Here is a 22583-nt window from a genome sequence, read left to right on the forward strand (position 1 = left end):
CTGTTCATTTTCCATTTTACAAATAAGAATTTTTCTAATAAGTTCCTCTCTCTCTTTGATTATTTACATGCTCTCCTCTCTTTTGTAACCTTCCCTGTTTCTTCCATTTCTCCCTCTCCTTCATCCCAGTCTATTGAGGAAAAAAGGCATCCTATGGTGCTCTCGGGTCTTCCCATGAGCAGTCTTCTGAACATGGCTATTTCTACACCATCTTCCTCTTTCCTTATGTTTCGATAAAAGAAATGTTCTCCCCCTTTTCTTCTATTTAAAAAGGAATTTTTGACAACGGTAAAATGAGAGCTAAGTCCCATGTTTGAGGACAATTAGGGGATGTCATGTTAGAGAACAGACAACTTATGAGCAATGAAGCGGAGTGAGGCTGTTTTGTTCACCAAAAAAAGAGGAAAATAAAATGATTTCAGAATTTCTCCTGTGCCATCTAAAATTTGGTTGCATTCAGCTTGTGACATTGAGGTGATCTGACCACAAGCATTTACTGCCCTTCTACTGGGGCAAACAGTTTTATATTTGGAGACCAATGTTTGGAACTCAGGTGTAGAACGATCACGTCTTTGTTCTGTCTTGTCAGGGACGTGAGCTTATCCGCTCCCTGAGTGCTTCTCGCTTTTACCAGATTTTCACATATTTATATGTTAAACTTTTCTCCTGAGATGAAGTTTTGTATCTGCTACTGGCTAGTATAAGCAATTGCTGGGCATTGCAGGAAAAATAGAACTTTGTCATACCCTTTAAGAGATTGTTGAGAAGTGGGCCAGCACTAGCCCCACGGCCTGGCCCGCCCACCCGTGAGTAGACACCAGCGCCAGGACCCCCTGGGCCCGGGCCCCTGCCCACCGGCAGGCCAACAGCAGCTCTGGGACACCTTGGGTCCCTCAGCCAGCTGCCCGGGGATCTAGCCCCACCTACCACCGGGCCTACACCAGCTCCAACCCCCAACCCGCACCCCCCCCCCCCCGCCCCGGGCCCTCCAGCCAGAGACCCCACGACCTGACTCTGCTCACCAGCAGGCTGACACCAACTCCAAGGCATCTTGGACTCCTCCGCCACGTCGGCCACAAAGCTGATGACCCTTTCACTTCTCTCAGGTGCACCTCTGCCCCTATAATACATCTTGGAGTATGAATTATGTTAGACAAACTGATGAATAAGGAATTTCCCATCCTTCTGGAATATGCAAGTGTTGCAGTAAAGCAAAAGAAGGTTCATTTTAAGGTTAATGGTGACTTGTTCAATGTCCGCCAGAATATCGATTTAATCCTTATACTGTTGCCACCGATTTATATGGCAATTTTCTTCAGATTACATAAAATTCCAATATAACCTTTGGAATTGTACCAAATAAGAGAGTAGATGCATTTTCTTCTAGTAAGGCCAATTTCAGTATTTCTTTAACTCAGAATAAAGATGAAAAATCTAAAGATGGATAAACTAAGTGTGTAGCAGTAATTTTCATTGCAAAATGAGAGATTAATTAAAAAAAGAGAAAATGCAACTTGTTTTCCCAAAAACATTACCAAAGAAACAAGTTCTGGTCATCTATTAATATACATCATGGTTTTGTTTTTCCATTTACTGATGCTCTCCCTATTTTCAGACAGGATTTTTCACTCTTTCTCCTTTTTCCCCCACTGTATGTATTTGAATGTAGCTTAACTGGATATAAAAGTAATTTTAAAAATTGTAAAAACTTAATAATAAGTGATAAAGTTGTTCTCAGCAGTCTTTATACAAATGGTTAGGCCAAGAGGATTTTGTTATGAGAATGCATATTAAATATTGATGTGTAGACAGCTAAGTTTCTGTCTTATAAGCAGACCATGTTCTTGAGGAGGAATTGTAACAGTGAGAATTGCCCTTCCTGGCATTCAGAGAGCTGTTGGTCCAGATTTATTGAGAATGGCCAGTGAACAATGGGTAGTTGATGGTATGTGGTGTTTGATTTGATAATTACCACAATTTCCTGGTTTGCTTTGGCTTTGCAAACACGTCTTTATTATCCACACTAAAACGTACTAACTTTAAAAAGGCGTAAGACCAGCCAACGATGTGCTGTCTGCAGCGACTTCTGCAAACGTGACATGAATCCAAAATATATTATAGATCTGATCAAAATTAATGTGCAAGTTAAAAAAATTGTTTTGAAACGAGCTATGTTCTAGAAGCAATAAAAAGCTTGAGAGAACAAAACCAGAAATTCTCAGTATTGGGAAGGATTTTGCTGTTTAATTATTCTACACGGGAGGCAATTGTTTCCAATCGAAATGCATCCTTTTATTCTTTGGAAAGCATTCCATGAAAGCCCCCGTGGCACTGACATTCTAAAAGCCAAACAAAGAATAAAGTCACCTTAGTAAGTAAGCTGATCCCACCTAGAAAGGCTGGCTCTTGCCGCCCTCGCCCGCCTACCTTGTTCTGCATCGCGTGGGGGAGGGGTGGGAGGACCGTTTCGTTTATTGCTCCCTTGCTTGCCCTCCCTCCCTCTGCTCTTCTACCCTCTCTGTTTCTTTTCTTTCCATTCCTTTTGCTCTCCTTTCCCTCTCTTTCTGTAAGTTTGGATAACTTAAAAAAAGTTCCTAGTTTTGTCTTCTTTAGAATTGCTAAAATACATTTGTTTAAGTGTCACTATGCTGTTAAAGATACACTATCAAAATGATATTTGATTATAAGAAATCCACACATACAGGCAGAAAACATGAATCTACTTCAATCTGGAGTAAATGATAGCAACAAATAATAAAATGTGTTTGGCCTTTGTAGGTAGAGAAGACTGTGCTCACAGACACCAAACTTTATTGATCAGCTATTTCATTGAGCTTAAGTTTTAATATATTTTTTATGTGAAAATATTTGACATCCTTTAATGGTCATACAAACCTGCCTTTTCTTTCCTTGAAAGTCTCTATAAAATAATTATAAATACAATTATTTGGAGTTTTTTGTATATATGCTTTGGAGGACTGTGTCATTATGCTTAACACTTCGTGGGTGACAGTGTATGCTTTCATTCTTTTCCCCCTCAGGGCACCAGTTTTCTAAATTCTCATTCCCCCACCAAATGCTTTCTCAGTAACGTGCACAAGAATAATACACGCCTGTCAGAGGAAAGAGTCAGTCCAAAAAATCCAGGAGCTTAACTTTTCTCTTCCAGTTTTATTGAGGTCTGATTGACAGACAGCACGGTATAAACTTAAGGTGTGTGGCTTAATGATTTGAGTTAACGTTCATCAAGAAGTGAGTATCACAGTAAGTTTAGTGAACATCCATCCTCTTGTATAGATACAAAATTAAAGAGAGAGAAAAACATCAGTTGTTGTGATGAAAGCTCTTAGAATTTACTTTCTTTTTTGGGGGGGTAGAATTTACTTTCTTAACGACTTTCATATATAACGTACAGCACTGTTACTTGTATTTGTCGTCTTGTACATGACATCCCTGGTACTAATTTCATCTTATAACTGGAAGTTTATGCCGTTTGACTGCCTTCAGCCTGTTCCCTCACCCTCCACCACCTCCCCTGGTAGCCACAGATCTGATCTCTTCCTATGAGTTTGTTCACTTGTTTTTGAAATATAATTGGCTGACAATACTAGCTAGTTCCTGGTACATAACATAGTGATTTGGTATTTCTGTACACTTCACACCGGTCACCACAATGAGTCTAGTTAAGTCACCACACAAAGAAATGTCTTATGTGGTTATTGACCGTATTCCCTACAATGCACATTTCATATTCAGGGGCTTAATTTTTATTGTGAAGTTGAAATATGGCTACATTTAATTTGCACTTTAATATTTTGTTCAGAAAAGAAGGGGAAAATAACAATTTTAGTAGGGGAGGAGGTTTTGCTGCCTTTCTTGGTATAGCAGCTCGGGGGAGAGGATGCGAGGGGAATTGTTCACCTGCTCTTCTCTGTTTCAGCAGCATCCGACCTTTGGGAGTGTGAGCACATGACAGTTCTTCAACAGATTCAAATGCTTAAAGGATAATTTTTTTTTTACTTTATTCAATTTTCATCTGATTCTGATTTTAGACAGAACTGGACTGGATAATTCATAAAATATTTCATATCAATTTTTTCTTTTTCTTCAGTGCCTATCCAATTTTACATGACTTACAAAAATAGGTTGGCATTTTCTAAAGGAGGTTTAGGTCAAACTCCTTGAGGGCAGAAACAGTTTCTTGGCACTCTTGAATAATGGCACTCAGCGTAGGTGTTGGCGCATAATAGGTGCTCAATGAATATTTACTGAATGAGTAAAATGAGTGCCCGTATATCCCGTTAACCTTGGATAAACTTGTATTTAAAGCATTTAAGATGTTCCTGTCTTCTTGCTTTATAAGAACATTGTCAGGTGAATGACAACACGATTAGTTTTATGTTTCCAAATCCTGTGTACAAACTGACCTGTAGTCATGGAGGAAAAGAACACAGGGAGTCTCAGCTTGGGAAGAAGAGAAGGCTGAGACTTCCAACAGGTTAGTGGAGGAAGTGGATGGCTATCAGGAGTGGAGCAACCTGACAGCATCTAACGCAAATACACTTTAACAAGGCTCTTGGGAAAGGACAAAAGCTGTATCAGAGGTAAACGTGAATGGTGCCTGGTGCAGGGTGACACTTGGATTGGTGGGCCGTGTTGAAGCAGTGGTCGGATCACATAGAATGAGGCCTCGCCTCTCTTTCCATATCCCCGTCTTTGATGCGAGAATACATCGGCAATAAGAACAGCTGTGAAAAGAAGTTAGATAAATATTAAATTGGAAGAAAATAACTAAGGACTAAAACCAGATGATTTTAACACTCTAAGGATGCAATGTTACTGTTTTAATATTTAAGATTTGTAATCTCGCAGCCAAAACACCAACAGGGTATGACTTTACACGGTGTTGTGTATGCCTGTGTTAGGAGAGATGGCATGTACTGAGAAGTCTTAATACCAGAGATCTGGACAATTATGGAATGACTCTAGGGGAGAATGTTTCAAATGCTGTGGGAATGGAGGGATTGTGACCTGCGAGTAAAACTGCACGTTCGCCAGAAGCGAACAGAACAGATGCTGGTAGCAAGTTTTCTCAAACGTTCTACCACTGCCCTCTGCCCCTCCTCCAGTTCCACCCACTGCTACTTGCACCTCCTCTCAGCGATTCTGCAGTGCAAAGACAGACTACAAGGAAGCGAGCATGTATTCAAAACCTGGTGTTGTGTTATCTGAGTCCACATGCAAACGTGAGGAGGAAGTGACGTCTGAGGCAGGTGTCCATCCTTTGAGGGAAATGAAAGTCTATGTGAAGCAGCTGTGCTGTTTGCAATATTTGAAGGAAAGTGAACATTTTTTTCTAGTGTAAACTTACTTCAATAGGAAAAATACTGGGTTAGATTTGTACGAGAGCCTTTAGGCATTCTCAAGAGTAGATGCAATCTGATTTGGGAGAGCTTTAGGGAGCTGAGTTTAGGCCCATAGATTTGAATATCTGTGAAAAGTTCCTACTGAAAAGAGTTTAGCATTTTATCTATCGGTATTTCTGTGTCATTTATGGCAAGGTTTACTCAATATCAAACCTGTTCCAGTTTGATAAGCAGAGATTATAATGGTGAGCGTGGCCAAATCCCTGCTTAGCCAAAGGCCCAGAGCTAAGGCAAAAACGGTAACAGGTTTAGTTGCAACACTTTCCTGGAACATGGTACCCAGAAATGAGCAGCCCTCAAACACTGATAAGGTTGTCATGGAGAACTACATTCCAATCTTGTATCTGTTTTTGCCAAGAAGGGTGGATTTGAATCCTACAGGCTTCTTGAATTACCACTTAGCATCTTTGTCTACTGAGATGTTCTGAATGATGCCAGGGGACACTGGCCCAGCCAAAATTGAATTACTGAAGTGCCATGAAGCTGGATGTGCTCTGCTCATAATTTTGCTACAAAGAATGTGATAAACAGTGTCTTCAAAATATGCATTAATAGGAGATTGTCGATTAAAACACCAGAATCAAAAGATCGTTTCCAACCATGTCTTCTGCACAGCTGAATCTGACGATTCTGCTTTTTCTATGTCAAACATTCAAAAAAAAATCTCATGGTTTCTTCTTTGGAAAATTTTCCACTTAAAAGCAAATGTCATTTATTGCTGTATGGTTTAACTTTTCACTTAAAAAAATAATATAAACTCTCTAACACGTTAGGAAAGGAGAGAAAATTACCCATAGTTCTATGAAACAAGAATTTTTTTCTAGCATGTTGATTTTTCTCCAACACTTTAGCATTCGAACTCATATAAAACGTTTAGCCTACTTTTAAAGTCAAGATATAAATTATTTTACATGTTATTACATATTCTTAATAAGAACCATATATATAAGTCCTGTCAGCTACTCATTTCTACATCATTAATTTGCTATTGTTCAATATTTACTTTGTTTCTAATGTTTATTGTTATTATTAATACTATGATAAAAGCATAATTGCGATTAAAGTATTTTTCCTTGATGGGATTATTTCCTTAGGCTATATTCCATAGTTCTGCATTGTCATTTAAAATGGCTGTACAGATTTAAGATTAGTTGTTTCGCTATCAGCATTGGTTATTATAATGAAAAAAAAATTTCTTGCTAATCTGATATGTGAGAAATGATATCTCAGTATTATATTACTTCCGTTTCTTGCCTGCGGCCAACTTTTGGCCTATAACATTTGTAGCATGGAGCTTACCCATTTTGTTGTTTTCCTTTAAATTTTGTTAGAATTTTGATTTAAAAATTTGCAGTTGTAAATTAAATCTACTTGATATTTTGCCTTAGTTTTTATATGAATACATGTGTATTTCTAAGCTAAGAAATCCTTTATTTGTAGAATTTAAAATGTCAAATTTCATTTTTTTCTTATATTGAATAACAATATGTTCCCTGAATTTATTTTGATCTTAAGATACTGTGTGATATTCTAAAACTGTGTTAAACTAAATTTTACCACAGTATGCCAACGTGGTACAGTTTTACATGGGTATGCATATGGCTGGGTGTTGGCTGAATCCTCATATACAAAAACCCGTGGATCTGGAGGACCAAATGTACCAACAACCATTTTATATACTCTGGGGATTTTGATATCTGGAAGGGCTCCTGGAATCAATCCCCTGTGGACACTGAGAGACAACTGTACAACCATTCACACTGTGCACACAGGTGAGAGGAAACCAAGGCAAATGTGGAGAAGGGTCAAGGGGTGAGAAGAAAGAGTTTAGGAAGTTCTCGTTGGGTTCATCCTTCCTGTTTTTGCCCTCTTCTGAGTTGTGGTGCTATTTTGTCTTTTCTCCCTGTGTATTTTACTAGTTGGGTGACCTTGGGTTAAAGGTTCCTTAACTTCTAAGCCTCAGTTTTTTTAGCTGCAAAATGGGGTCAATAAAAGTAATGCTCTCTTGGAGGTTCTCAGTTAATATATGAAGAGTGCTCAGCACAGAGACTTAAATATATAAATTATTAATATTTATTACTTTCCTTCCTCCGTCTCTTTCCTCCCTACCAAAACTTGCTCTCAAATCTTTCACTCCCTTTGGCATTTATGAGTTTGGCCTTAGTAGTTTGTTTCCATTCGTTAGGACAAGGTTAAAATTCCTGAAGTAAACCTTTAGAGCAGCCCAGAAATCCTGGGGGATCTGGGAAATCCTGGGGGATCTGGGAAACTGGATTACACATTGAGAAACTGCTCTGAATTTACATTGTAGGACCTTAACAGCCACAGCTGCATTTCTTATGGTTACTGGAAGTTTGTAAGACGCTAGGGAGAGTCAAAGTTCTGCATTACATCTTCCCTGTTATCATCCAGGGGACCGTAAGCGTGACAGCTTTCTCTGCTGTTAGATGGCAGTTTTCTCTGTGGGTTTTATCTGCCCCCTTCTGTGAAGAGATAAAAACTGTCAGCTTATGGAAGGCAGAGTTCCCGTGGGACATTTTGGGGGTGGCTTTGCAGCCCCAGGCTGGGAATTTAGCCACCTCTGTTTCTTTTGTTTCAAATTTTTCTCTATTCTGTCTGATGTCCCTGTTAAAAATTGAATTTCTTTCTTTTTCAGAAATTAAAGCTATTCAACTATCCCTGAAAGAGATTATCAAGCATTTACTACTGTTTACTGAAGGCACAGACATGTAAACGAGAGAGCTATTGACACAGACTCTCTGGAGACAGGTCTGGTGCTGGCTCAGTCACTAATGTGTCTTCCTGCCCGGGGGTCACAGCATCTCTGGTGCCTGGTTTTCTTATGACCTTTAATATTGCTTTCTTTTGGATAATCACAAAAATAGGTAACATGATTGACCAGGCACCATGCTGAACCCTTTAAGTGTATTTTCTAATTCAAATCTCACAAGGACCTTAGGAGGTAGGTACTATTGCTGCCCTCATTCTTCAGATACAGAAAATGAGGCATCAGAGGTTAAATGTTTGCATAAAGATTAGCAGAGAGTAAATTAGTTAGTAACTTACACCAAGTCTACGTGATGCTTGTTCCCCTAAGTGTCCTGGTATACAGTGACGATTGATGAACGCTGGTCCTGATATCTAGCTGAGAATCTGAAATTATATCGGGGGAAGAATTGTTGCAAACTGAAGTAAGCAAGGTTTGAAATACTCGAGCGATTTAATAGCAGGTTGTGTAAATATCTCTAAGAGCCGTGACTCTATCAAATAGGTTGGAAAAATATTTTAATAGGATGTTAAGTTGAGAATTTCAGTGAAGGCAGTGAAATACAATAGTGAGGACCAAGATGCCACTTGAGAAGGGGAACATTTGAGTTGGGCTGTTGGGGATGAAAGCCAATTTTGGAGTGTTTCGGACTGGGCTGCAGCTGTGTTCTGAGTCCTGCCCAGCCCCCAGCGCATGGGAAAGAGTGAGTGAGTGAGTGTGTGAGTGAGTGAGTGAGTGAGTGAGTGAGTGAGTGTGTGTGTGTGTGTGTGTGTGTGTGTGTGTGTGTGTGTGTGTTGTGGGGAGGGTGTGGATGGGATCTAGTTCAGTGGGAAGGACTTCAAAGACACAGCTAGGGGAGCTTGGTATTTGTCCCCTGCAGGTAGGAAAACACAGTAGACCGATGTCAAACTCCAGATTTAGCAATAGAGAGGTTAAAGGTTAAAGGAGATGGGTTGGGCAGCATTTTTGGCAGGAAATTTAGACTCGCTGCTGCTCTGAGATGGGCCAGCATTTCTGGAGTTTTCCCAGGCTAAGAGAGTGTTTCTTGTGGACCACACTTTGAAGAGAGAACTGGTTTGGGATGATTGCTAAACTCCTGTTCACCAGGCAACACTTTGACAGTGATCAGAACTAATGGTGTCAACAAGGGGGTGGATGGACACCGAGCGCCTGAGGTCAAGGCACCCGGGGACATGCATGTCATCACGTGGGTACACTTCTCGTTGGAAATGCTTAGGCTAATCCAATTATGAGAAAATGCAAGATAAACCCAAATTGAGAAATATTCTATAAATAAATGGCCTGATTCTTCAAAAATGTCAGTGTCATTAAAGACAGGGGATGGCTGAGGAGTTGGTACAGATCAAAAGAGACTGAAGAGATATGACAACTAAATGCTGTATGTGATCCTGGATGGTATTCTGTCCTGGAGGAAAAAAAATGCTGTAAAGGATACAATTTGGACAATTGACAACATTGTAATATGGACGGTAGATTCAAGTTTTAGATCAGTGTTAACTTTTCTAAGCTTGATAGCTGTGCTGTGGATTTGTAAGGGTATCTTTGCTCTTAGGAATACACGAAGTGTTACGTAAAGGGGCATGATGTGTGCAACCTATGTCAGATGGTTCTAACAATAAGTTATATGTGTGCATGTGTGTTTGTAGAGAAAGACAATAATGAAACAAAGGTGGCAAACAAAAATTGATGAATTTGAGTCAAAGTTACGTACTTTGTAAAAAGTTACTCTTTTCGTAACTTTTCTGTTTGAGGTTATTTCAAAATAAAAATGAAAAGTCATTTTCTCAGCAATGCCTTCCCACTAGCCAAGGTCTGTTTCACTCCCATCTGCTCTTCTTCCTGCTTGTGTCTAGAGGCAGGTAACAGCATTTTTTTAGTCCAAAATTTCACAGCAGGCTGTACAGATGACTAACACAGATTTGTTAGAGAACAAATCCGCAGATCTCTTCCCGAGGAGTGTAGGTTGCATACGGGGAATGGGCAGAGCTGTCCATTTGGGGACTGGTGAGGCAGTGAGGGGTGGTGGAACTTTTCCTTTGTCTCCATGGAGGGTGTTTTGGACGGAAACTTGTAAAGAGTGGTCATGTCCATGAGAGGAGGAGCCTGGCCTTGACTCTGGTAATTGGAGGACGCTTGATACTTGGTGTATCAGGCTTGTTGCTCTGAGTAAGGAAGAAGGAATTGGAGAGAGAGAGATGAATAGAATAAGGGGAACCAGGGGAGCAGTTCATATGCCCACTCTGGCATGGTAAGGGTGCCCAAATTCAGGACTGACTACGTAATTTGCATGACCCAGTGCAAAATGGAAATGCAGGCCTCTTGTGAGAAAATGATCAAGAATTTCAAGATGCCACCAGCAGAACCTCAAACCAAGTGTGTAGCCCTTGAAACCCAGGCCCTGTGCGACTGCACAGGTTGCACAGCCAGGAAGTAGGCCCTGCCTGCCTGAATCTCCGATGGTCAAAAGGAGACCAGATTTGCTAGAACTCCACCCAAGAGGGAGGTCTGCCTGTAGGGTGAACCGTCAGTGGTGGCACTAAAGGGGTTTGAACGAAGTCAGGACAGGGTCAGCTCTCCCACTTCAAAGAAGCGTGCATGGCAGAGGTTACTCAGAGCTACTAAAACCTCATCCACGTGCCCAACAGAGAGCCAACATTTGACACCTGTCTGACAAGGAGGCCCTTGCAACCAGTCAATGTTGGTCATACGAGCAGCAAAAGTCAAAAGAAAAGAAATCACACACTCAGTTCAGAATGATATGCTTGCCCATTTCATCCTGATCCTCACTTCCCTATGCCAACCCCCAAGGAGCTCAAATGTGAAGATGTCTGGGTAAAAGTAAAGAATGGACCACACTCCCTTCCTCATGGCTGTCATACTGACCTAAGGAGGCCTGAAAGAGATGAGACCAACATTTTAAACTGGACTGGAACAGGGTGTGTGTGTGTTTAATAACAGAAAGTAACTAAATCCAAGTGCTCTCCTTGAAATATCATTAAGGAATGGAACATATAGATTTGGTTCTTGCAAGGGTGTGATTCAAACATCTGTACTTTATTTGTATCTTGTAAAGCAGACTGCTCAATCAATTAGTAACATATTAAAATTTATATTTATTACAAAGCAGGGGAGTGAGGAAAGCTATTCATGAAAAACAGCTGACATATAGCAAATTACAAACCCTTTCACTTCTAGTATTGATTGACGGACTGAATGTGGGGTGTGAGAGGGAGTCAGAAACCACCCTAAGGTTTCTGAGCTGAGCAAATGAAGGATGGATTTGCCCTAATAGCTAAGGCTGGGAAGACCCTTTTAAGGAGGCTTGACTGCCTTGGAAGGAGAGCCCAAACCTTTAGTGGATTGCTGACCATCTTGGCCAAGCTAATGCAGAAGTGTGACCAGATCCAGGCTTCAGACTAAATAGGACAACCAGTGGATGGTGGGTGGTGGGATAGGGTGAGGACGAAGAAAGACATCAGACTTGGGTAGGTGGCTTAAAGTTTTTAACCTGTTCATTGGCATAAACAATCACCTACTTGTTTTGTAGTATGTTGTCCAGAGACAGTCTGCACCTAGAGGAAACAAAGAAAAACATTCATGACTTTGACAAATAATGTGGAGCATCCATTTGGATGTATGGCACAAGACTGCAAGTTTGGAAATCATTGAATGTAATCCATGGATCTCTTAGATAAATAGAAACCTCAGTTTCCTGGGTCGTCATCTTGTTCCATCACAAGCTTTTAAATAGCTCATCTGTCCAATGTCTTGGAGGCTCCCAACAGTGATATCATGTGTCATGTAGAGAGAAGAGGGCTTCTATCATATAACAAGCATTTCTAAGTTGCTAAGTAACCATTTCCAAAGGCAAACCCAGAAGTAGAGATCTGTCAGCTGCATGGCAGCCCAATGACTGGGTCCAGTTTATCTCAACACAAACAGGCTTTGTGCTGACATTTCCTGGATTCTGGGTCTAGTACGTTATTCTCTATCCTGCAGTCTTTCTAAACGTAAACATCTGAATATTAAGCTTATTCTTTCATATTCCATTATGTGATTATAAGTCTTAACCCAAGCCATCTTCGAACTGTTAAGACAGCTTCGAAATGCAAGTTTAAATTTTGGTCGGTTGCAGTTTGACACGCACCACTTTGAACGCCCTGGGTTCCTCCACCTTTCAGAAAACGTTGCTTTAGGGGGATTACCTAGGTCGTACTTTGATGAGTTTGCCTTCTCCAGGTCTTCCACAAAGATGGGAGAAAGTCTTCTAAAATGATAAGATGAGGGTTACAAAAGCAAGTGAAGGTGCGGAAATGAGTCCTGTCGCCAGTTTCATTCACGAACCACTGGAGCCTTGAGTCAGAAGCTTTATAAGCAAACAAACCAAGACTGTCAGTGAGACGGTGACAGCGGGCTCCCGGAGGTGAAAGGTTAAACCTGGTCTCCGAGTTTAAAAGCAAGAGGCACGGCCTCAGAGCCTTAAGAGGCGGTTCACCGCCAACGGCTGGCTAAAAAAATTGCTAGTGTGGCCAGGTGACTGTGTGTCCACCTGGACATTTTCAGACGGCTCAAGTTTCACCAACTCCGAATACTAGAGACAAACCCCAAAACTACATACCCCCAATAGGGACAGACCCTCCCCCTCTCCCTTCCCCCTTCTTCTTTTTCTTATTTTCTTTCTTTGCTGTGTATTTGTTTTTTAGTTCTATTTTTTCCTTTTCTTTAACATCTTCCTTCCTCTCCCTTTGTCAGCAAATTACCCACCCGTTCCACCCAGCCCACTCCTGCGCCTCAGTTTCAGCTCCAGGCACATCGCGGGCTCGCCTGGCTCCGGTCCTGCGCGCCCGCCCGCCCCATGGCCAGTTCCCATCCTCCCCGCCCCCTTAAGACCCATGAAAGGGTCTCGGCCACGCCACCCTTCGCCTTCCCAGGCGGGAACTGTCGCACCCCAATTCCAGCCTCTCCAGGGCGGCCCTGCCGCGCCCGCTTCCCGGCTCGGGGCTCCCTTGGTCCCTCGAGCGCCTCCCGGCGTTCGCTCCGCGCGCGCCGCAGCTTCCCGGGTGGCAGGGTCTCCCTCAGCGTCGCCTCGGCCCGGCCCGGCTCCGCCCCCGGCCGCCGCCGCCTGATTGGCCTCCGCCCCGTCGTCCCGGGCTCCCTTCCTCCCCTTCGCCCAATGGGCACCACCACCTGGTCCAAAAATTCCCCCGAGGGGACCGAGGGGCTGTGCGAGCGCCCGCTCGGGCCGGGCGGCGGGGACGATCGCAGCGGCGCGCGGAGCGGGGAGGGGACGCGGAAGGGGGAGCGGAGGAGGGAGGAGGAGGAGCAAAGGTGTTGGAGAGAAAACTTCTGAAAGGAACAGGAAACCTGCCGGGGAGGCGGCAGCTGCGGCTCTCGGAGCGTCTGGGCCGCGCACGTCGCGGGGCGTCCGGAGCTGCGGCTTCAGGCTGAGCCCCACGCTCTGTCCCTCGGGCCGTGCCCGCCGCCGCCGCCGCCGCCGCCGCAGCCGGTCTGGGAGCTGCAGGCGGGCGCCCCGTTCCGCCTCTGCCGCGGCGGCGCGCTGGAGAGGGCGCCGAGGGCGCCCAGAAGCGGAGGGACTTCTTCTTCGGAGCATGAAGCAGCATGTCTGATAAAATGTCCAGCTTCCTCTACATAGGGGACATCGTGTCCCTGTACGCGGAGGGCTCGGTCAACGGCTTCATCAACACGCTGGGGTAAGCCGGGGCGCGGGCCGGGGAGCGCTGGCGCGCGGTCGCCTCGGAACCCATCCGCGTCCCTCCTGGCGCCGCGCGTCCTCCCGCTCTGGCTCCCGCTCCCGCCTGCGGTGGCCCGGCGGCCGGGCAGGCTCCGCGCCCGCGGACAGCGCCGTGCGCTCGGCTCGCTCGCTCACTCGCAGGAAGCTGCCTGGAGAGGCAAGTCTTCTCAGCAACTTCGTAATCTCCAGCTCAGAGACGCATCAGAAAAGGAGGAAGTGATTCAAAAGCCCGGAGACAGGCCCGGCGAAGAAGTCTTTGCTGGCTTCTGCGTGGGTTGTTTTGATTAAAATGTTTGTTTTCCCCCAGAGGTGAAGCAGAACGCCTCCTCCCTCCATCCGAGCCCGCCGCCGCTCTCGAGCCCTTGTCCCCCAGGGGCCGGGTTTGTAAGGGCAGTCGATAAAAGTCCGTGGCCTTGGACATGGAACTCAGGCGATGTGGTGAGCCGGAGTGTGGCTTTGCCCTGCGGGAAGAGGTCACCGTCCCCGCTTCGCTTAAGGAATTTCCATTTGGCCTTACCGAACGGGGACTCGCCCAGCCTTGGGGGCACCCGGGGGTGTCTGCCGCGCTGTGAGCCCCCCAAAGGGCTCCGACGGCCGTCTGGGTTCTAGAACTCACACCTGCTTTCTCCCTTCCCGGGCCTCTGCCCACTGGAATGCTGCACCTCTCCTGGGACTCAGCCAAGTGCGGGGCTCTTGAGTATCGAGTTGATTTATGAATGGGGGAAATAGATATATAAACATCACCGTTAAAGAGGACTTCCTTGATTACTAGTACTTTCTCTCTGTCCTGAGCGTGGATACCCGTTCTCAGTTTAAACGCACACTGCATTGTATGCTGATGCGCACGTTTGTTGTCGCTACCGCCGGGTCTCAGTACCTGGCCTCCCCAGACTTAGAGACATCAGGTCGAAGAACTGGTGTTTCCCCTCCTGGCTGGTCACTGTGTTCTGCTGTTAGTCTTTAGGGCACGTGACTTAACCTTCAGTGTCCCTGGTCGGTGACTTTGAGCCAGGCCCTTAACTGAGTGGTGGCTACTCGGTTGGGGATGTGGAAGTCACCAGAACATCCACAGTTTCTGTTACTCGAGCATCTTCCCTAATGGGTGGAAGAAAGGAGGTAGATTTGATTCAGTCTTTCTAAGGTCAATGTTAGTTAATTGTGAAACTGCAATGTGGAAGAAAAATAATATCGGTGACAAGTGCTTGTCACAAGCTACCATTTGTGTCTGAGAGCATTCATTATCCAAGGTCAGTGTTTGGGCCCCCAACAACGTTTTGCGGATGAACTCTGCTGCAGCCCCCCTCCCCCTCCCCCAGACTCTCTAGGTTTGTGTAGTGTGGTGGTTAAGGGGGAAGGGTTCCAGGGCCAAATGCTTGGGGTCAAATCCTGGCTTCTCCTCCTGTGGACCGTATGCCCCTGGGCAAGTTACATAATTGCATCTTAGTTTCCTTACAATGGGAAGATCAATGGTTGTGGCCTCATAGGGTTGTGCTAGGGAAGAAGCGAGTTAATGTATGTTAAGTGCTTAGCAGAGTACCTGGTACAAAATAAACACTTGTATAAAATGTTAGCTATTGTGATTATCACTACCTTGGTGACTGTGAGCAATAGTAACGCTTGCGGACAAAATGATAAGAATTAGGGATAGTGTATAAAACCTCGAAAAATAAAAGGGCATGTTTTTGTACTGTTTATTTGGAGTAAAGTTATGTGTTTGGGGAACTATGTAATTTTTAGCAGTTGTGGAGTTTCTTCTGCTCTTTTTAGAGATTGAGAAACAGGGGGAAGAGAACATTAATGCCAAAAGCTGAAACTGTAACCCTGTCCCCAGATTTTCATCCAAGTGTGTGTTTCTTTGGTTACACATTGTATCTTTAAGCCTTGCGAAAAAGAAGCTTGACCTTTTATCTAGCATTTTGGTTTATATTCATATTTCTTACTTGTTTTCAACATTTCTTGGTGGTGTTTTGGAAGTTGAGTTGCCTTAGAATGTATTATTTTTCTGTTGACAAACTGAGTCCTGTTGAGGTTAAGATGACAGGACTCCTGTGCAGCTCGAGCCTGAGGTGAGGATGGATCTTTGGAGATACTGCTTTGGTGAAGCTCGGTGGTTTGGTTGGATATTCCATTTCTTTAACTTGTGGAGTTCCATTGCCCTCAAGAGGGTTAGGAGTTGCCCAGTTGGCAGGAGCATCTGTCTGCGCCATATGCCATGTTATCCAGGGGAAGCAGCATCACCTACTTTGTTAACTGAGAATATAATTGGTAGATAATTTACTTTGCAAGTTCTTTTTAGGGCCATGAAATCAAAGCAACATTATAGTTTTTCATTGTATTGTTACTGGTTCAATATTTATACACTTTTTCTTTTTGTTGTTGTTGTTGTTGATTTTTTGTTTTGTTTTTGTTTGTTTTTGACGGGGGTAGTAATTAGGTTTACTTATTTATTTGTTCTTGTAGGAGGTAGTGGGGATTGAACCCAGGACCTCCTGCATGCTAAGCATCCAGTCTGCCTCTTGAGCTATCCCCTCCTCCCCCTACACACTTTTTCTATCAAAGACAGAATGCATATTTTGAGTTGGAATTCCTTGCTCTTCTATGGTTGGAGGTCAGTTGTCCTAGGTCTGTTGCTAATTTTTCATGTGACTTTGTTCATATAGTTTATTCTCTTTTCCTGTCAGCATGTCTTTGTGGAGACTCAAAAAAAGAGTATATGCTGTCCTCACTGCTGGGGTATTACAAAAGTGAATGAAAGAGACAGAAATGAAAGAGCCCAATTCTTTTTCAAGAGAATTGCTGGGAAAATCCACATTATGCTTAGATTTTTGTGGCCCTGAAATGTCTTCAAAGGCGTGCGAATTGTTAAAGTGAATTGGAGAGCTGGATTGGAGACATGGGCATTGAATCTGTTTAGCTCGGAAAGTTTGTTCCACTGCAATATTAAGAACTCAACGGAAGAGCTAAAAATGAGGCTGAAAGTTTCTGATTTCTATTTTCGCTCTTTATCTGTTTGACACTTTTGGTCACATGATGGTTTTTCAAATTCAGTTCAGGAGGTGGTTAATGAGAATTTCAGGGTAACTCAGAGATATTTATTTGTCTGCAAATAAATTTTGTCTGATTTTAATATTTAGTGTGTAAATTTATTTGGGAGGATATACGTTGTTATTATTTGGCTTTTGGGCATTTTTGCCATAAGGTAATGAGTTTTTCAGCTGAAAACATAATCAAAGTTTCAATCTATTAGAATTTAGCAGGCCCTTTTAGAGGTCCTTCCACCTGGTGATGTGGACCCAACTTTTAAGTCTGATTTCTCAGTCTGAGAAATTGGATTGTCTCAGAAGCAAAGATTTGCATTTCCTCTTATTCTCTCAGTTATCCTTTAACCAGGATATACCCGATCTTTCTAGATCCTGAGTTGCTGCTACCTGAGGTTGTGTTGGTGCAAAAGGGGTCTGGTTTGTATTTTCTAACTTAATTGTTCACCTAAAAATCTAATTAGGAAATACATTGAGTTCAGGGGAACTACTTTAAATCCTATTGGGTGAAGATGGTGAATATATTAAACAATTTTTATGGTACTGGTACATTTTAGGGTTATAGGTTTAATTTTTCTTTTAAAAGGGAAGGAAGGAGTTTGGGGATGTGCTGTACAATTTCAAATGCGACGTTAATTGCTCCTTCCCCCTTCTTCCATTTTCTTTATACTGAGATTCACTTCCCTGGTCACTGACACTTTGTATTTTTGGGTCCAACAGCTTGACCAATAGTCAGGGACCAGAGGGTGTAGTGAGCATGGCGGAAGTCCCAGGAAGGGTGGGATAGGAGAATCAGTGAGAGGTATATAATTGTTTCATTGTCTGTTCCCCCCCGAGGTTGAGAGGTTAGTGAACAAGTGTGCACGTGTGTGTCTCTGTGTGTACACCTACATACGTGTGTTTAAGTGATTGTTGCTTTTGGCTTGAGCTTGCTTCTCGGGATCCACCAAGAATCAACAGCCACTAGTTAAGGTCTGACAAGACTGTCAGGTGACCCACTGAAGCAGTGACTGCCGAGCATCACAGTAGTTTCTTAGCCAGAATGGCAAAACATTGGGGCCCTTATTTTTACTTGCGGTTTGATTCTGGCCTATTCAGTGAGCTTTTTAGGTCCTTTGTTTCCATGTTCATTGACGGACATCAGGTAGGCGGCTGGTGTGTCACACGGTTTATAATTCTGACTTAAATCCTTAGACAGGTGAGTAAAACTGTGTAAAGGTTTAGGTTTTATTTTTTCCGTTTATGGTCCCTTGAATTTCCCTTCCTGATCTTTTGTTTTTGTTGCTTGAAGTTTTAAATATTTAAACATTTGCAGATTTATTATTATTTTTTTCTTCTTTTACTCATTTTACTGTGGTCTCCTTATCCCAGTTTAAAAAATCTTCCCCTTATCCACACTGTCTGATCAGTAGAGGCACAGATGAAGTGAGGAATGGTTACAGCCAACTTTCACATCTGCATGATTTGTAAGTTATCTTTGGTCTCTTCCAAACAGAACACTTCCAAGTAATAGCCATTGTTTCCAGCTGTAACTAGGTGTATAAACTTAGCTTTGTTTTGCCTAGGGCATCTGTCACTGTGATAAAAGTTATCTAAAAATCCATTGGATGTGTGCCTGTGTGTTTAGTGGGGAGGAGGAAGACAGTATAATCTTGAATCCTGAGTTGTTTTGGAAAGTCTAAGGGTTGGTCATGTCATGTTATGGAACTTGGAATCAGCTGGAGTACAGAGACAGTTTCTGAAGTGGTGAACACAAGGCCTATTTTAAGCTGAAAGGTCGACTATTTCTTAAACTTTGAAGTCATTCCATAAATAACGTTGCGGCTTTCAGACCCTCTCTGGTAGAAAGCTCAGTCCGGTAAACAACCATCCCTTCTTAAGTGCCCCTGATGCTTGACATTGACGGAAGAGAATTCAGAGGCAACTGCTTGGCCTCATTCTAGGTTTAACAGAGTTTTTTTGCTTAAAATTTTTTTTTTTGAATAGGTAGCATTCTTCATAGTCATGTTTTCCCTTTGGAACTGTTCTTGGACAGGTGGGGTGTGTATAACTTACAGAATATAGGCAGAATGCTATAGACTTAAACTTGAAAACTTAAATTCCAGGCACAGGGTGTACCTTCATATATAAATATAAAAGAAGCAACAGCGGGCTTCTATGACAAATTTATAGCATTACAGCAGATTGAATTTTACTCTTTTTTTTTTTTAACTTCAGAATTTGATAATAGGTCACCAGATTATAATCAGAGGAGTGAAACTTTAATGGTCATTCATTTATTCATTCATTCCTTTGGTGCCTTTCAGATACATGAATGCCTTTTTTTGGTGGTCATCTTTCTACTCCCATGCAGATTTAGATGGGAAAATTTTTACTGTATGCCTTTAGAAAACCATAATTCTAATTTAAAAATGTAGAAAATAAGGTACATGGAAAACAGTGAGAGAGAATAAAACAGCGTATTTACTAGCAACGGTGGCGCCGCATGGTGGATGGGCGGGTGATTTTTATTTTCATTTTCATTTTTGTGTCTCCTGTATTTCCCAGATTTATATACGTTTCTTTAATTAGACACCTATTACTGTTATAGTCAGAAAAGTTAACTAAAATGAAACTAATGTTTTTAAGGATTCTCCACTTTCTTATTACTGTTCATCAACAATGTATGTTTTAAAAAGCATACGTAAAGTGTTTTTCTGGTCATGGTCAGTGGAAGAAAACCACAAAGTGGGAAACTGCCTGTTGCTGAAATAGATGGTCATATGTTTACCATAAGAAATTTTTGTTTCTGGTTATTTTTGGTGTTTTAAAACGTCATATGGAAACATGTTTGGCCAGTAATGCTGAGTGAGCATTTATGAATGGTTGGTTTAACTTATGCAGTAAATATATAGTCTGTTTTATTTTAGAAGCCTTGTTTACACATGTAAAAAATACGCCCTTCAGCGTGGCTGGCTTGTTCATTTTCGTAATCTTAGTACCCACTTTCGAAGTTCTGTTGTCTGAGTCACTTTCTGTAGGCATTAGTTTGTGCAGGATTTGTGTGTGTGTGTGTGTGATTGAAATCATTCGATTAAGTGTTTTTACTGAATGTCTTTGAAGCGGATGGGTTAGCTGTTCTTGAATTCAAATCAATGATTCATTAATGATAGCTATTTTATAGTTTATTTCAACACAAACCTATAGATCTCCAACCTTGAATTCAGAATAAGTCAAACTATCAGGCTATTCAGAAAAAATGTAATTATTAAATTGAGGATGTGTCCACACCCTGAATCAAGTTCATGCACCTTTCCCAGTAATGTGGTTTACGCTGGAGCATGCTGTAGACTGAATCATTGGTTCCTTTGACACATGTTTATCGAGCCCTGACCATGTGCTGGAGATACAGTATGAAAAGATGCCAGATATTGTGCTATTTTAAGGTGTTATCTTAAGAACTCAAACTTCCTTTGAGAATTTGTGGTATGACACTTGGATAGGATCAACAGGAGACATCAGGGCATGTGGTACCTTTGCTCTCAGTGTTGTAAATGCCACAAGATCAGGAACTGACTCTGACCTTATAATCCTTGTATGCTCAGCACCTCACACAGTTCCTGAGGTAGACAGTAAGTGGTTACTAAATATTCGTGAAGTCGGTGTAGTGATTATTTACTATGAGATGAGACTGGTATTGAATCACCACGACATAAAGCAATTCTTTTCAAATAAAGATTAGACACAAAAGAGGATTCTTGCTCTGGCTGGTATCAATTGGGGCGGGCTTCAAGGAGGAAGTGGCATTTAGGTGAACTTTCAAGGATTATTAGGATGGATATTTGTCTCAAATCTATACCCTATAATTTGTGTTCTTGATACTTGTTTCTTTTGTAAAAAATATTGGTGAAATTTTACTGTTAATTTTAATAGGTCCAAAATGGGAAGAAACCAATTTGATGTTATTGAGATATGCAAAGATGAAAAAAAATAATCTAAGAACGTATTTTATACTGATTTATGAAATGTGAGAGCTTTAAGTTTGATTCAGACCCTCGGAGTGTATTTGGACTGCCTTCAATCCTTGTCACGGGCACTCAGTGTACCAAAACCTGAGATACTGACGGCAGGATATAAAGCCAGAAGCTTGGCAGTTATTTGGCGGAACTTACACAATGTTTCCAGCTCCTTTGGATATTCTGTTTTCACTCCTTTCCCCCTTACTTCTCCTCATCCCCAATGTTACATACTTTTTCTTCAGTTACCATGAACTTAAATAGTCTTCTATTTAATAGATCCCTGGAAACTTTGGCAATAAGGACAATTTACTATCTAAAATAGTTCTAAATTGTTTGGTCTCCTTGTACCTATGAATATTCACACACACACACACACACACACACACACACACACACACACACACACTCCTTGTACCTATGAATATTCAACACACACACACACACACACACACACACACACACACACACACACACACGGTAGTATATGTGGAGCCCATCCTGCCCTCTTTCTCTCTTGGTGTTTAAACAAGCGATGGAGTCCCATGAACACAGGGACAGGGCTTAGGAAGTGAACAAAGCATCGTCTACATGCATTTCTAAATTCTTAGAATTCAAACATGTGTTACTGCGGTTCTGTCTGTTAAAGTGTTTGAGCCACTGTTAAACTATCATCATAAAAACCTCTTTGTGAAGAATGACGAAATGCTGGACTTTCATTATATATTAGTTATCCAAAGCAATTCCTCAGCGGAGTCCTAGGAGAAACTTTCAGGTCTTTAATTCCTGGATGTCTAGCTCTCCAAGACTTTGTGGTGATGACTAGTTACGAAATAGTCACAAAGAACAGACACGGCTACTCCCCACACAGATCTCCTATTGAAAAGAGGAGTCTTCAAGTTATGGAGGGAATTGATGGTCGTCAGAGCTAAATGTAAGAGCTCCAACAAAAACCCAACAAAAACCCAAAAACCCAACTGGATTAAAAAATTGTTGATTAACTTTTCTAGTGGCAAATAAAAGTATATTATTTGTAAAACTTTCAGAGAATAAAGTGCTCTCCAGCTCACATTTAGTTAAATTATTTGTAAATTATTTGTAAATTATTTGTCTTGAAACTCTTGAAAAACCACCTATAGTTGTCCCTTGCTCTCCTGATTCTTACTGTCTGATCCCAAAGACACAAGAGATTTGGAAGGCAAAGGATACTTGCATTATCACTTTGCCCACACGGATAAAGCTTAAGAATTGGAAAACTGTATAATACTAGAAGTACAGTTTCTATTGTTTGTAGGGAACAGAAACCATCTTTGGCTAGCTTAAGCAAGGAAGGAAATTTATTAGTATAAGGATACTGGAGGAGCGTCAAGGAACTGAATGATGCGCTCAACAACTGAGCATCGAGAAAGGCAGAAACCCAGGGCTGCTATCGGCATCGCCAATAACAGAACCTTCTCCCTGGGTCCTGACATTTTCATAACTGGCACATAGTAATCCCTATAATCTGTATCTCTTCTTAACATTAAAAATACAGAGTGATGGAATTTGGCCCCACTTGGATTATTCACTTATGTCCATGACGAC

General features: G+C 42.2%; 2 protein-coding genes across 2 annotated transcripts in view; one reads left to right on the forward strand and one right to left on the reverse strand.

Moving 5' to 3' along the window:
- Window positions 1–3151: 3151 nt before the first annotated feature.
- LOC140691243 (uncharacterized) lies at window positions 3152–13825 on the reverse strand. Its single transcript, XM_072954255.1, has 5 exons — window positions 13686–13825; window positions 13162–13651; window positions 12420–12481; window positions 11751–11786; window positions 3152–4748 (listed from the first exon to the last, which is right to left on the reverse strand). The coding sequence occupies exons 1-5, from the start codon at window positions 13823–13825 to the stop codon at window positions 4565–4567; spliced, it is 912 nt and encodes a 303-aa protein (XP_072810356.1). The 3' UTR covers window positions 3152–4564.
- ITPR2 (inositol 1,4,5-trisphosphate receptor type 2) overlaps window positions 13501–22583 on the forward strand; it is a 419753-nt gene continuing 410670 nt past the window's right edge. The window contains exon 1 of the mRNA XM_072954773.1: window positions 13501–13925. Within this exon, the coding sequence (XP_072810874.1) occupies window positions 13834–13925 (92 nt within the window). The 5' untranslated portion in view covers window positions 13501–13833. The remainder of the gene's footprint in view (window positions 13926–22583) is intronic.

This window comes from Vicugna pacos, chromosome 34, assembly GCF_048564905.1.
Source record: "Vicugna pacos chromosome 34, VicPac4, whole genome shotgun sequence".
Taxonomy (NCBI): domain Eukaryota; kingdom Metazoa; phylum Chordata; class Mammalia; order Artiodactyla; family Camelidae; genus Vicugna; species Vicugna pacos.

What these genes read in the sequence shown, in the direction of transcription:
- LOC140691243 (XM_072954255.1), bottom strand. Translation starts at nt 13,825, where the DNA reads ATGCTCCGAAGAAGAAGTCCCTCCGCTTCTGGGCGCCCTCGGCGCCCT. An exon ending in CGGCGGCGGCGGCGGGCACG is followed by an intron (nt 13,652 to 13,685) that starts GCCCGAGGGACA and finishes CTCAGCCTGAAG; the next exon opens with CCGCAGCTCCGGACGCCCCG. An exon ending in CTGGAGAGGCTGGAATTGGG is followed by an intron (nt 12,482 to 13,161) that starts GTGCGACAGTTC and finishes TTATCATTTTAG; the next exon opens with AAGACTTTCTCCCATCTTTG.